The sequence below is a fragment of the Aquarana catesbeiana genome, linkage group LG10, assembly GCF_042186555.1.
Source record: "Aquarana catesbeiana isolate 2022-GZ linkage group LG10, ASM4218655v1, whole genome shotgun sequence".
NCBI lineage: Eukaryota > Metazoa > Chordata > Amphibia > Anura > Ranidae > Aquarana > Aquarana catesbeiana.
Genome location: NC_133333.1, coordinates 112,855,085 through 112,869,605, shown reverse-complemented (window position 1 = coordinate 112,869,605; position 14,521 = coordinate 112,855,085). Strand labels below are relative to the sequence as shown.

Below are 14,521 nucleotides of genomic sequence, written 5' to 3'. Positions count from 1 at the left end.
GCCACGTTGCCTGCCAGTGCCACTAGATGTGGATTGTCACTGCATTGGTGGCAGCACTGGTTCATTTAGCACAGAGGCAGGCCTCTGTGCTGTGGTCATTTCTGAGTGAGGGTAGGAGATTAGTGATGTGGCGCGGGCGATGAAAGATGATGTCCTTTCTGCTCCCTGCCGTAGCTCCGACATTGAAGAGGCTGTGAGGGCGGAATATCAGTGATGTGGGGCGGGCGGAGAGAGATGATGTCATCTCCGCTCGCCAGCCCGCTACTCTCATCTGTCCGCCTGCCTTTCTGATCCACCCGGCTCTCTCATCTCCCCGCTCGCCTGCCTTGCTATCTCGTGCCCCCCACCGCACCTGCGGCCCAGCTGCAGAGAGGCCACGGCCTGGTAGTGGGCCGCAACCCGGTGGTTGGGGACACCTGCCTTACTGAAAAAAACAGCATCATGAAGGCACACCAGACAGGTCAAGGATAAGGTTGTGGAGAAGTTTTAAGCAGGGTTAGGTTATAAACAAATATCCCAAGCTTTGAACATCTCACGGAGCATTGTTCAATCCATCATTCGAAAATGGGAAAGGGTATGGCACAACTGCAAACCTACCAAGACATGGCCGTCCACCTTAACTGACTGGCCGGGCAAGGGTAGCATTAATCAGAGAAGCAGCCAAGAGACCCACGGTACCTTTGGAGGAGTTGCACAAATCCACAGCTCAGGTAGGAGAATCTGTCCACAGGACAACTATTAGTCGTGCACTCCACAAATCTGGCCTTTATGGAGGAGGAGGAGTGGCAAGAAGAAAACGATTGTTGAAAGAAAGCCATACAAAGTCCCATTTCCAGTTTGGTAGAAGCCATGTGGGGGACACAGCAAATATGTGGAAGAAGGTGCTCTGGTCAGATGAGACCAAAATTTTACTTTTTGGTCTAAAAGCAAAATGCTATGTGTGGAGGAAAATTAACACTGCGCATCACCCTGAACACACCATCCCCACCGTGAAACATGGTGGAGGCAGCATCATGTTGTGGGGATGCTTTTCTTCAGCAGGGACAGGGAAGCTGGTCAGAGTTGATGGGAAAATGGATGGAGGCAAATACAGGGCAATCTTAGAAGAAAACCTGTTCATGCAAAAGACTTGAGACTGGGGCGGAGGTTCACCTTCCAGCAGACCGACGACCCTAAACATACAGCCAGAGCTACAATAGAATGGTTTATATCAAAGCATATTCATGTGTTAGAATGGCCCAGTCAAAGTACAGACCTAAATCCAATTGAGAAGCCGTGGCAAGACTTGAAAATTGCTGTTCACAGATGCTCTCCATCCAATCTGACAGAGCTGGAGCTATTTTGCAAAGAAGAATGGGCAAGAATGTCACTCTCTAGATGTGCAAAGCTGGTAAAGACATACCCAAAAAGACTTGCAGCTGTTTTAGCAGCTAAAGGTGGTTCTACAAAGTATTAACTCAGGGAGGGGCTGAATCTTTTCAGATATTTATTTGTAACAAATTTTGAAAACCATTTATCATTTTTCCTTCCACTTCACAATTATGTGCCACTTTGTGTTGGTCTATCTCATAAAATCCCAATAAAATACATTTATGTTTTTGGTTGTAACAAGACAAAATGTGGAAAATTTCAAGGGGTATGAATACTTTTTCAAAGCACTGTATAACTCCAAAACTTAAAAATACCATCTCAGTCTTTATTGATGCAGTCTGCACATGCCTAGACTCAGAGCTGCCTGCATTAGCTGCACCCAAATTTACCAGCCTGGGTTTTCTAAAAAGCCCCCAGCCAGTTAAGACTTTTCCAGTGCATTGCCTATTGCAACGGCTCTTTCATAGCGGTTGGCCTAAACCAAATAGTCTTTGTTTCCCCTAAACAATTTGCCTAGCAACAACTTGTGTAGGAGTTCCTAAATTAAAAAAAAAGTGCATAGATCCCTTTCATTTCTTGAAAACTTTCTTGACTAACTTTCCTTGTTGAGGACATACCTTTGTTTAGGACCTGTTGTATGAAAGGCTAGAAGCCCTTTCTGAGGCCCTATTTACCCTCACACATCCTGCTCTGCAACCTACCAATGCAATTTGGCCTGTCTGTCTGCCAGAGTTTAGCTGCCTGGCAAGGGATGCTAGATCTGTACTAAGGGATCCTTCTGTCCTCCGGCAGCTGGAGTTTATGCCTGTAGCTTTACTCTATTGTGTTCAAAGGCTAACAGGTATTCTATGTCAAATCTCCAGAATGGAGGTAGAGTGCCCTTTGCTTCAAGTGTTGGTCAGCAAAGCCTCTTGTGTATGCTCTCTGATGGGGAAAGCCTTTTTGGTGAATCCCTGGACAGCTTTCTTAAGGAGGTCACAGAGTTCCTTTGTTTTCTCCAAAGCAAAGCCTGATGTTCCTAGAACCCGAAGTCTTCCAATTCCTTAAGCAAGTCATCCTCACAATGAATGGGTGCCACCACTTGGTCTTTTGGCCATCTGGTCCCAAAATATTTTGGATGTTTAGGTCCAGAACGTTGAATCTAGAGGCTGCAAGCTAGCTTTTCGATCTCTGCCTCTCGCCCATTTTATGCTGTCAAACCTGCCATCATTCAACAAAAAGTTGGCAGATCTTCATACTGCTGTGACATCTCCTCTTCCAAGGAGGCCATTGTACCGGAAAAGGTGAGGTTCCAAGGTTTCTTTCAAAATGTTTTTATTAAAGAAAATAAAAATGTACAGTGTACAAAAGGGGTACAGGTACAGTTGTTACAAAGCGTATGGTTACAGATTTCACTTACAAATGTTCAAACAATCACAGAGTGCAAACAAGAACATTGATGAAACACATAAATATCAGTTCCCTCCGGCATGGGAGATTAGGAAGGCAGCTGATGAATACAAGAAAGAGTCAAAAGAAGGATCACTCAGTCTTAATGCAGCTTGCGTAATAAAGCACCAGGCCCTAAAGCAGGGTCCAAAGCCGCATTTACTGCCTAGATATTTGTGGTATCTACGATCTCTGCATTGGGGGAATTGGCAAGCAGTCTGACTAATCCAGCTGTGGACACGAATGCAGTCGCTAGGCTAGAGGGATTGGACTGCACTAAATAAAAATCCTGTAAAGAAGGCAATAGGAAGGGGATGAACCCACACAAAACTGATAAAAAGGGGGGAGGGGGGTGGTATTGGAGGGCTTAATATACCCCAGGGGGTAGCCCCTAGTAGGTAAAGCCCACTTATTCACTGTAAATTATAAATCAAGTAGGTGCTTGCATAGCCAGAAATTGGTCTAACCAAAGTTGCCAAATCCATAAAATTGTATTGTGCGTATCAGCGAGGATCGCAGTTCGTTTTTCATTTACCAGTGTACCATGGACCTATCGTTTTCACCTAGTCAAAGGAAAGGGCTGATGTGTTCCATGCCTTAGCAATTGTCTGTTTCGTGTCCATAAAGATGTGTCACTAAAGCTTGCTCCCATATCGCTATACACATATGTAGCAATGCCTGCCACAGGTCTTTACATAGATTCAAGTGCAAAACTGTATTGACCATGTTATACACACACCGGTCCATAAGCGTAGAGCTTTTGGACATGTCCACCATATGTGCTTCATATCGCCTGGGTCTGAACACCCCTGAAAACATAAGGCGGGGTAAGTGGGGAGATAATTTGCAGTTCCCACTGGGGTGTATTACCATGTGACATCACCTTGAATGAGTTCTCTAAAGCCACCACATTCTGTGAGGAATAAAAGCCTCCCACGTCTTGTTCCAGTCTCCTGGGGGCCTGCAATGCACCGAGATCCTGCTCTCAGCCCTGGCAATAAGAAAGAGCCTGGGTATTAGAGGAGTTTAGCTGAGGCCCCAATCCTTGTGTGGTGAGCCAAGTTTGACACCTTGTTTAAAGGCCATCGTAGGCATGGACCACTCATGATTTTTAGTTAGGGATTCCAAAAAGTAATGGATTTGAAGGTATCAAAATTTTTCAAAATTGGGGATGTCGTAATCTTCTTTCAGTTGTTAAAACAAGTGTGTGCCAGGAGAGGTTAATAGGGTTCAGACCGAGGTTAGGCCTCTGTCACACCACCATTGATAACTTTGCAGGTTTTCCAATTCTGGAGGAAGTTCCAAGGTTTCGACTCAGACCTGTTTACTGTCCCCAAGACTAAGGGTGGTATCGGCTTCCTTCTGGATCTAAAAGTTTTCAACACCTACCTCCAAGTAGAAACCTCCACATGGAATTTGCCTGTTAGCCATTGCCTCCCTCCCTCCTGGAGACCTTCTGTCCACTGTGGCTATTAATGATGCCTACTTGCATGTCCGCCATCTTACTAGGAAATTCTGCATTTTTCGGTGGGAACCAAACATTACCAGTTTGTTGCCTGTCCGCTGCACCTCAGGTCTTAACTAATGTGTGTTTCATACCCTCCTTTGCTCTCAGGGTATTTCCATGTTTGGCTATGTAGACAGCTATCTTCTGAGGGGGAACAGTTGGCTCTGTCAGCCAATTTCCAATGGATTGTGCAGCCCCTACGCTGTTTCCTAAAACTCCAAAAATCGCGCTGGAGCTGTCTCATCGCTTGGGAGTATCAGGGCCTGGTCCTGGATATGATCATGTCCCAAGATCTTCCTTATCCTGGACAAACCCCAGACTTTGTTTCCATGTTTATAACTCTACAGTTCAGGAGCCAAACCACCCTCCACTTTTGCATGAGGGTTCTGGGCTTAATATGGGTCCCCTTTGAGGCAGTTCCATATGCTCCATTTCAATCCAGAATTCAACATTCTATCAGCGTGGGACAAAAGGGCTGCTTCTCTAGACTATCCCATATACCTGAAAAGTGAAACCAGGCTTGCCCTGGCATGGTAGGTCACAAATCCAGTGCTAAAGTCAGAAAAATCATTCCTCTCATTGGTTCAGTAGGGTCTTGTGACAGAAACCCACCTGTCTTGGTGGGGTGGAGTCCTAGATACCTTTACAGAGCAAGCTCGTCCCCCCAATTGGTCATCTTGAGCTCATGGTGATTCAGTTATCTCTTTAACGCTCTTGCCTGTGAAGTCATCCTACCAGTATTAAGTAAGACATTGCCATAGTTTATATCAACCAAAGGTTTTACTGCTTAAAGAGCGGATCTGAATCTGACTTGGCAGAACTTTAAGTTGCAGCCCTACTTGTGCTGCACATCCCAGTACGAGTAAGCCATGTTGGGGGAAGCGCACATTTTGGACCTTAGAGTACATTAAAAGAACATGGGTCCCTTGGGTCCTTTCCTATATTCTTATGATCCAAACCTACTATTGTTTGATACAACACTGAGGTATGCTGGGAGTGAAGGGAGTTCTGGGAGCTGTCCTTACTGGCTTTGTTTGTCAATATCTAATGCGAAGGTGGCAGCATTAACCCTTTTGCCCAAATACAGTTGTGCTCAAAAGTTTGCATACCCTGGCTGAAATTGCGAAATTTTGGCATGAATATTTGGAAATGACTGATCAATGCAAAAAATGTAAGGATATTGGTCATATAAAGTAATTTATTATCAAAAAGTAGTTTGGCTCCTTTTTAAATCATAATAACAGAAAGCACAATATGACGATACTTGAACATAAATGAACTGCATGGTAGAGTTGCCAGAAAGAAGCCTTTACTGCACCAATGCCACAAAAAAAAGCCCGGTGAGGTATGTCAAGGTGTTGTTGGGCATATTGTAACCAGGCTTTGTTTATGGCATTGGTGCAGTAAAGACTTTTTTTCTGGCAACTAGACCATGATTATAATTTTTTGTTCAAGTATCATTGTTTCATGAAAAACAACCACATCGTTTTTTCCATAGCAGCCTGTATTCTCCTAAAGTTACCCGTGGATTTATCTTTTTATCCCGAACAATTCCTCTGGCAGTTGTGGCTGCATTTTTTCTTGGTCTACCTAACCTTGGCTTGGTATCAAGAGATTCCTGAATATTCCACTACTTAATAAGTGATTGAACAGTACTGATTGGCAAATGTAAGGCCTTGGATATTTTTTTTATATCCTATTCCAACTTTATAAAGTTCCATTACTTTGTTATGCAGGTCTTTTGATAGTTCTTTTCTGCTGCCCATTAGCTTGCTCAGTGCATTCAACTATATGATAAGAAATGGCTTCATATGATCACTATCCTTAAATTAAAGACATTTTTTGGCATTACCAGTCATATTTTCAATATTAATGTCATATTTTCACAATTTCTGCCAGGGTATGTAAACTTTTGAGCACAACTGTACATCCTGTGTCATGCACTCCAAGAATAGGATTTTATTGTAAATTAGAAATCCCATTTTTATTTTTTTATTTATCTATTTTTTTATGTGGGAATGTCTGGAAAAACAATGGTGAATTTGAGAAAATGTGTTTAGTAGTCATACGTAATTTTTCTATTCCACTGTTTCGCCTTTTTTTTGTTTTTGCTTTTCCTATTTAGCAAAATGTGAATTAATTGCTGCTTTAATGATTCCCCTGTTCTCTAGGAAATCAACTTTCGACATGTTTAACTTCTTGGCTTCAAAACATCGGCAACCTCCAGAATATAAACCAAATGAAGAGGATGAGGAAGAGGTGCAGCTGAAATCTGTTAGGTAGTCTGTGTTTATTTTATGCTTAAACTGCTGAAGCATTAAAATTTCTTCAGTTATAATTGTCTTTGCAAATAGAATGGCCCATAGCTGTGCTTTAAAAGAGGAAGTTTGGATTCAAACAGAAGTCCAAAATACTTTCACTAGATTGTCAATTTGTACAAATATATAGTAGATAATTTTCTAATTTTTTTGATCCGTTCTAAAAATGTAAATGAGTTACATGGCAAATTTGAGTAATTTTGTTGGTTATGCATATCTTGGTAGTCCTCTTGGATGGAAAGGGAAGGCATGATGTAAATTGCCACATCCAATGCATCTCTTTATCAAGGGCTTCTCTTATTTGTACAGCATATCATATTCTTGCTATATGAATAGTGCAATCTAGCAGCTAAAGAGGACAAGCACAGCCTATTCACATTGGATGGGTTGCAGGAAAGTCAGTTTTCATAGATCTGTGTATGAGTCCAACCTCCTAGCAATTGTGGTATGTTTGCACAGGTGTACTGGATTTTTTTCTGTATTTTAGTGACAGTTAGCCATGTTGACCTTAGCAGTAGAGGGGGTATTGTAACATGGTCATTTTAGATACTGGGCTTCTTGAAATGATTGCAGTAGGTAACCATTACATTTTTTTTACAGGAGGGCCACCAGTATGGACCTGCCTATGCCAATGAGATTCCGACATCTTAAGAAGACATCCAAAGAGGCAGTAGGTGTCTACAGGTAGATAACCACTTTATTTGTGAATGAATGTAAATGATTCATTGACTATTCGACAAATTACTTTCTGATATAAAGAGTAGAAGGTCAGCATGTATGGACCATGTGGCTTGTTTTCCAGCCATAACTTTTCGATCATTTTTTAGTTGTTCCATTAGGGCTTTGCTCTTTTACAATATGTTTAGGTTATACCTTATAGTAGAGTAGTCCTTATTATTGGGCCAAACCCACCACCATGCCCAAATCCCCTCTCCCCCATTTTAGGATTTTGGTTGAGGAGGAGAGATATAAAGGTTAGCACTACTAAAACCACGGTCATCGTTTAAAAAAATGAGTCAATGACCTGGAAAAGGCATACATATACAAGTTTGGACTCTTCAGACTTCACTGAGTACTTCAGGTCAGTGACTTTCTTGGTAGTGGAGTGAGGATCAGGATGACTGCCCATGCACCTTTGAGAAACAGATCAGCAGGGGCAGCTCCCCTATTTCTAGCCTAGCAAAATCATTTTACCAGTTATTCCTAAAGTGAAACTGTGCCTAAACTATGCATGTTCAAGTATTTTCATATAAGTGTGCTTTGACTGCTAAGTAAGCAGTAAAAGCACTTTAAAACAAACCGTCATTTACCTCTGCAACTCTGTCATTACAAAGATGCAATTTTTCTTTCTCATCTATTGAGGGACACAGGAAATCATACTGTGGGGTTATACTGATACCTATGTAAGGATTTAGACACTGGCAAGCAAAAAAAAAAATCTGTAGGACAGCTCAGGATAGCCTTCTCTGTTGAGAAAAGCCTAATCAGTTTTTGCTAGCCTTTGATTTTTGCTTCTTATTCACTTTGACTTCAATCAATATTGCTTGTTGCATCATTGCTTGGGCTGGTCTCTATTAGGCAGCGATCCAGATCAACCTTTCCTTAGCTTAGCTTTGGAGTTCTGTACCCAGACTTCGCTGGACTGGATGTTGCAGGGCTAGCCTGGAAATGATCTTTAGGCCCTTTGTGCTTTGCTTGTGGCACTTTCCAGACCCGGTACTGGTAAAAATTTAGAGTGCTTTCCAGGTCCATTGCATTTCCCGCTACTGCCAGTTTCTCTGTAAAAGGAGTGAGCATTGAGGACCGATGTTATGCACTGGGTGGAATGTCACATGCACACATTCTGTGCTCTTTCCTGTCATTCAGCATAGAAAAAAACATTGACACCCTGCTGCTCCTGCTTTGTAGAAAACACCCTGTTGAGCTCCACTCGTTTCTTACTGCTCGCCCCCAGAAACACTGGTCACCCTCAGCTATTGGACTCTCGTCATCCACCAGCTCTCTTGGTTTGTAAGTGCCTGAGGTCTTGTCTTGTACCTTGAGCCTTATACTGACCACAAAGTATCTAAATGCGCTCCTTCACCTTCCCTGCACGGTCATTCTCTGACCTTTCTGAGTCCAGGCCACCGGCGCCGTGATCGTCTCTGACTCTCAACAGGCTATAATGAGACTTTTTTCAAGGCACCACAAACTCCTGCTGGGACCTCATACTTACAAGAGACCATTTCAGCTCTTATTGATGTAATGCACACTATCTTGCAAATTAAGAATTAGCCTGCTGTCTCCAGCCTTTGGTCCTAATACTGGCCACTACTGCAAAGACCTTTCCACTACAACTGCTGTTCGATGTGTTTTTCTGTGCGGCTTGTTAGCACCTTGGACCTGAGATTGTGTTGGAGCCATTCACTTTCAGAGAGAATTTGGTAAACTGTTGTCTATACTCACTGTAGGTCTGAGAATGACTCACAATACCAGGAAAACCACAGAACCAGTAGATGGTGTGCTTACTTTTAAGGATTCCACTGACCAGCGGTTGGAGTCTCTTCTTAAATCCCAGTATTCACTGGTAGGTTCTGCCCTCTGCCATGTGTTTTCTGTGACCTTAATCCTGTCAAACTTTTGCAAAATGGGTTACGTCTCCCCCAATAAGATCTCTCCTTCACTGGGGTAGCCCCCTTCCTAATTGAGTATGTGGAACAGATGTCTGGAGCCCTATGCTTCAGTTGTGATGGCTTGTTAAAAACATCTAAACTTGTCCTCTCCTTGGTCTAATGTTAATACAGATGCACAGAGTACTCTGGTTAAGATGCTTGGATGCAGATGCTATATTCAAGGTGTGTGTGTGACACACTTGGTCATCGAGGGACACTTCTATTCAGTCCTACCCATGATATCATCATTAAAGATGGCATAGAAGGCCAGAGCATATACCTGCCTCAAAGGAATAAGTCCAAGGAAAGTCTCATGAGCTCCAGCCTTCCTGTCAGTCTGCTTCTGAAGTGAGTACAATCAGGCTCACTATGTCTAATTCCCAGACAGTTGACAAGGCAGGAAGCAGGATATCTGGTAAGCCCTCAGAGAAGCCTTCATCATGAAGGTGCGGTCCCAATTTTTGCAGTTGGGAGATGGTTGCTAATTCTTGAGGGTTCTTGGGTAGTTTACCCTTCAGGCATTCAGATGTAAATCGCTCACAGACTAATCCCTTGTTTTTTATGGCTATGATTAAGGCCTATTGCTGAAACACATCAGCCACAGTATTTTGTACACTCTGCTCAATGAAATAATAGGATTTTTTAAAACAGCTTACCTGTAAAATCCTTTTCTTTCGAAGGACATCACGGGACACAGAGCCACAGTAATTACTGATGGGTTATATAGGGTATCACTGGTGATTGGACACTCGCACACCCTATCAGGAAGTTCAACCCCCTATATAATCCCTCCCCTTGCAGGGATACCTCAGTTTTGTAGCCAAGCAATATAGTGTATTAGAAGAGGGGCGGGACCTCTGTGTCCCGTGATGTTCTTCGAAAGAAAAGGATTTTACAGGTAAGCTGTTTTAAAAAATCCTATTTTCTTTCTCGAACATCATGGGACACAGAGCCACAGTAATTACTGATGGGATGTCCCAGAGCAATGCTACCTGAGGGGGGGGAACCACGACCAAGTAGGGTGCAATCAGACCTGAGGACCCTGTACCGCTGCCTGCAGCACACTACGCCCAAAGGTGATATCCTCATGCCTTCTCACATCCACCTGATAGAATCTGGTGAATGTATGGACTGAAGACCAGGTTGCGGCCTTGCAGATTTGAACCATAGAGGCCCGGTGATGCACTGCCCAAGAAGCACCAATAGCCCTTGTGGAATGTGCCCTGATCTGAAACGGAGGAATCTTCTGTTTCAAACCGTAAGCTTGAATGATCAATTGTCGAATCCATTTAGAAATGGTAGCTTTTGACGCTGCCTGTCCTCTATTGGGACCCTCTGGCAGCACAAACAAAACATCCGTCTTGCGGATCTGAGCAGTTGCCCCGAGATAGGCCTTAACTGCTCTTACTACATCCAATGAATGTAGAGATCTTTCTTCCGGAGAACAGGGATCTGGAAAAAAGGAAGGCAGAACAATGTCTTGGTTAAAATGAAAATCAGAAACCACCTTCGGTAAAAAACTAGGATGAGGGCGCAGTATCACTCTATCCCTGTGTATAATCATATAAGGCTCCTTACAGGAAAGAGCTGCTAATTCTGAAACTCTTCTAGCAGAAGAGATGGCCACCAGAAAAATTAACTTCCTTGTCAACAAGACCAAAGGAATCTGACTTATTGGTTCAAAAGGCTGTTTCTGTAACACAGCCAGGACCAAGTTCAAGTCCCAGGGGTTTAGGGGCGCTTTAACCGGAGGATTAGGACGCATCACCCCCCCTGTATAAAGTTTCGGGCCAAAGAATGCGAAGCAAGTGGCCGTTGAAATAATACAGATAAAGCCGAGACCTGGCCCTTGATGGTACTCAAGGCCAGCTTCATCTCTAATCCTAATTGTAGAAAATCAAGAATTCTACCTATGACATATTTCCTGGGATGCCAACCTCTGGATTCACACCAGGATACATAAGCTTTCCAGACTCTATGATAAATCATTCTGGAAGCTGGCTTCCTTGCATTAATCAAGGCAGATATGACAGGACCTGAAAGCCCGCGACTCTTCAGAACGTGGGTCTCAATAGCCAAACCGTCAAATTTAGCGTTTGTAAGGCAGGATGGAACACTGGACCTTGAGATAACAGGTCTGGGCGTACCGGTAGTGTCCACGGGGAACCCACCGTCATCCTTACTATTTCTGCATGCCAAGTCCTTCTGGGCCAAGTGGGGGCCACTAAAAGTACCGACTTCCTTTCCTGCCTGATCCTGCGAAGGAGTCGTGGCAGTAGCAGAATAGGCGGGAATGCGTAAATCAGTGAGAACTGATGCCACGGAATCACCAACGCATCCGTCCCGCATGCAAGAGGATCCCTCGTCCTTGCCACAAATCAGTCTATCTTTTTGTTGAATCGGGATGCAAAGAGATCTACATCTGGGACCCCCCATCTTTGGCATATGGCCCAAAAGACATCGGGGTGTAGAGACCATTCCCCTGGGAGTAACTGCTGGCGACTTAGATAGTCCGCCTGCCAGTTCTCTATCCCTGGAATAAAAACTGCCGATATGCATGGCACACGCCTCTCTGCCCAGACTAAGATCTAGTTCACCTCCTTTTGAGCAGCTTGGCTCCGGGTGCCTCCCTGAGGATTGACATAAGCCACTGCTGTGGCATTGTCAGACTGGATCCTGACCGGGCAGCCCTGTAACCTGATAGTCCAGGCTTTTAGGGCTAGATATACCGCCCGGATCTCCAGAATGTTGATGGGTAAGGTCCTCTCTGTCTTGGACCATATCCCCTGAACCACAGACTGTTCCAGAACTGCTCCCCAACCTGACAGACTGGCATCTGTTGTTACCACCGTCCAGGTAACCGGTAGAAAGGATTTCCCCTTCTGCAGGTTTTCGGGTATGAGCCACCAATTGAGGCTCTGACGCACCGCATGCGACAGGTACATCGGAAAGTCTAATGCCTGAACCTTCTTGTTCCAGGTTGACAGAATACTGTGTTGCAGCATTCTTGAATGAAACTGAGCATAGGGAACTGCTTCGAATGAAGACACCATCTTCCCTAGCAGCCTCATACAAAGGCGGACAGAAGGACCCTTCTTGGTCCTGACTGCCAGAATCAGCTCCCTTAAAGCAGTGATCTTTGCCTGAGGTAGAAATGCTTTCTCCTGGCTTGTATCTATGATCAGACCTAAATACTCCAGTCTTTTTACTGGTTTTAGGAAAGATTTTTCTAGGTTGAGGATCCAACCTAGGTGTTCCAGATACTTGACTGTGGATCTCAAGTTCCCGTTCAAGGAGGCTACCGACCGGTCTATCAATAGCAGGTCGTCTAGGTATGCTATGACAGCTATACCCTGAGCTCTTAGTCTGGCCAGAGGAGGGGCCAAGACCTTTGTGAACACCCGAGGTGCAGTGGCTATCCCAAAAGGCAGAGCCACAAACTGGAAATGGCGCCCTCCTACCTCGAAGTGCAGAAACTTCTGATGAGCAGGAAAAATGGGCACATGCAGATATGCATCTCTGATGTCTATCGATGCCAGAAATTCTCCTCCCTGCAGGGTAGAGACTACTGTCCGGACTGATTCCTTAGGAATCGGTTCAGATCCCTTAAATCCAGAATGGGTTTGACATCCCCATTTGGTTTTTGGACCGTAAAAAGGTTGGAATAGAAGCCCAATCCTTGGTCCTTTGCGGGAACCATCATAATGACCTCCTGCGACAAAAGTCACTCTAACACTAGAAGAAGCGACTGCTTCTTCTCTGGGTCTCTGGGGACACTTGATCTGAGGAACCGAGGAGAGGGAAATTCCTGAAACTCCAGCTTGTACCCTAAGGTTACCGTGGAGATTACCCATCTGTCCTGGAAATCCTCCTGCCAGAGACCTGAGAACTGTCGCAGTCTTCCCCCCACTCGAGTGAGCGGGGGCGCCCCCTCATTCCGAGGTCTTAGTGTTTTGCCTAGTAGGCTTCTTCCCCCAGGACTTCTTCTGTCCCTGAAGTTGACTCTTGTCTCTGGACCCAGATGGAGGCGGCCGTCGAGACTGCCTGGAGGCTGAAGCCCCGGCGCTGGGGAAATAGTCCGTTTGAAAGAGGGACGCTTACTCTTCTTCTTAACAGGTAAGAGAGTGCTTTTCCCACAAGAGATTATCTTGATATAGTTATCCAAGTCCTCTCCAAACAACCTTTCACCATGAAATGGAAACCCCGCCAGGAGCTTCTTACATGGTGCTTTGGCTGACCAATTTTTCAACCATAGGATTCTACGTATATGTACCAACCCCAGTGAAAGACGGGAGGTTTGCACGATAGAATCTCTAATGGCGTCAACCACAAAGCATAAGGCTGCTGGAAGTTTAGCCAACCCCTGGGCCTGCTGTTCAGGTAATACTTTGATGACCTGCTTAACATGGTCTCTTAAGTATTGACAGACTCCAATCGCTACTACTGCAGGTTGAGCCACTGAACCTGCTAAGGAGAAAACATCCTTCAATAGGGATTCCATCTTTTTATCTACAGGATCCCTGAGCATCTGAGCATTGTCTACAGGACAAGTCAGACTATTATTTACGGAGGAAATGGCGGCATCAATGGCCGGTATTCCCCACATTTTAATAAACTTTTCTTCCATCGGATAAAGTGTTGAAAACTTTCTCGGCGGAAAAAAACGCTTGTCTGGGTGATCCTACTCAGAATAAATGAGCTTTTCAAGTAAATTATGAACAGGAAAAGCCTGTGCTGCTTGGAAAGGTTTCAGTGACCCCAAAGCAGAAGAGGATTCTTTAGCAGTTTCAGGTAGGGGCAACTTAAATGTGGAGCGGACCAATCCAGTAAGGATCTGCACTAAGACTTTCTCCTCTTGGGAAGTCGCAGAGGGTCCCTCTCCACCTGATTCCTCTGAAGAGGAATCATCCGTCCCATCCTGATCCTCTGAAAGGGATTCGTCTCCTTTATCCCAGAGCTCCTCTTCCTGAGGGTCTTGGGGAACAGAGGAAGGCCTAGTACGTTTTCTTCCACTAAGTGAAGCTGTAATCACGGCCATTAATCTTTCCTCTAAACCATTAATGGTTGAGGAAAAAACCTCTTGAGTAATGTATACAGGGGCTGAAGTGCCAGAAGCAGGTGTAGCCCCTGACCCAGACGGCTCTCCCTGGCTAGCCGTCCCTGGCCCTTCAGGGGGGAGGATGCTGCTGACAGGGGGCCCTCAGAACCTGAACGAGATCCCCTAGTGTCTCTGGTTCTTGGGGTGC

The 14,521-nt window shown here is 44.6% G+C and overlaps 1 protein-coding gene across 1 annotated transcript in view; it reads left to right on the top strand.

Annotated features, from left to right (window-relative positions):
* The window catches only part of KMT2A (lysine methyltransferase 2A), a 286,124-nt gene that overhangs the window by 251,786 nt on the left and 19,817 nt on the right, over window positions 1-14,521 (top strand). Inside the window, exons 33-34 of the mRNA XM_073602468.1 lie at window positions 6,478-6,585; window positions 7,225-7,308. Of these exons, the coding sequence (XP_073458569.1) occupies window positions 6,478-6,585; window positions 7,225-7,308 (192 nt within the window). The remainder of the gene's footprint in view (window positions 1-6,477; window positions 6,586-7,224; window positions 7,309-14,521) is intronic.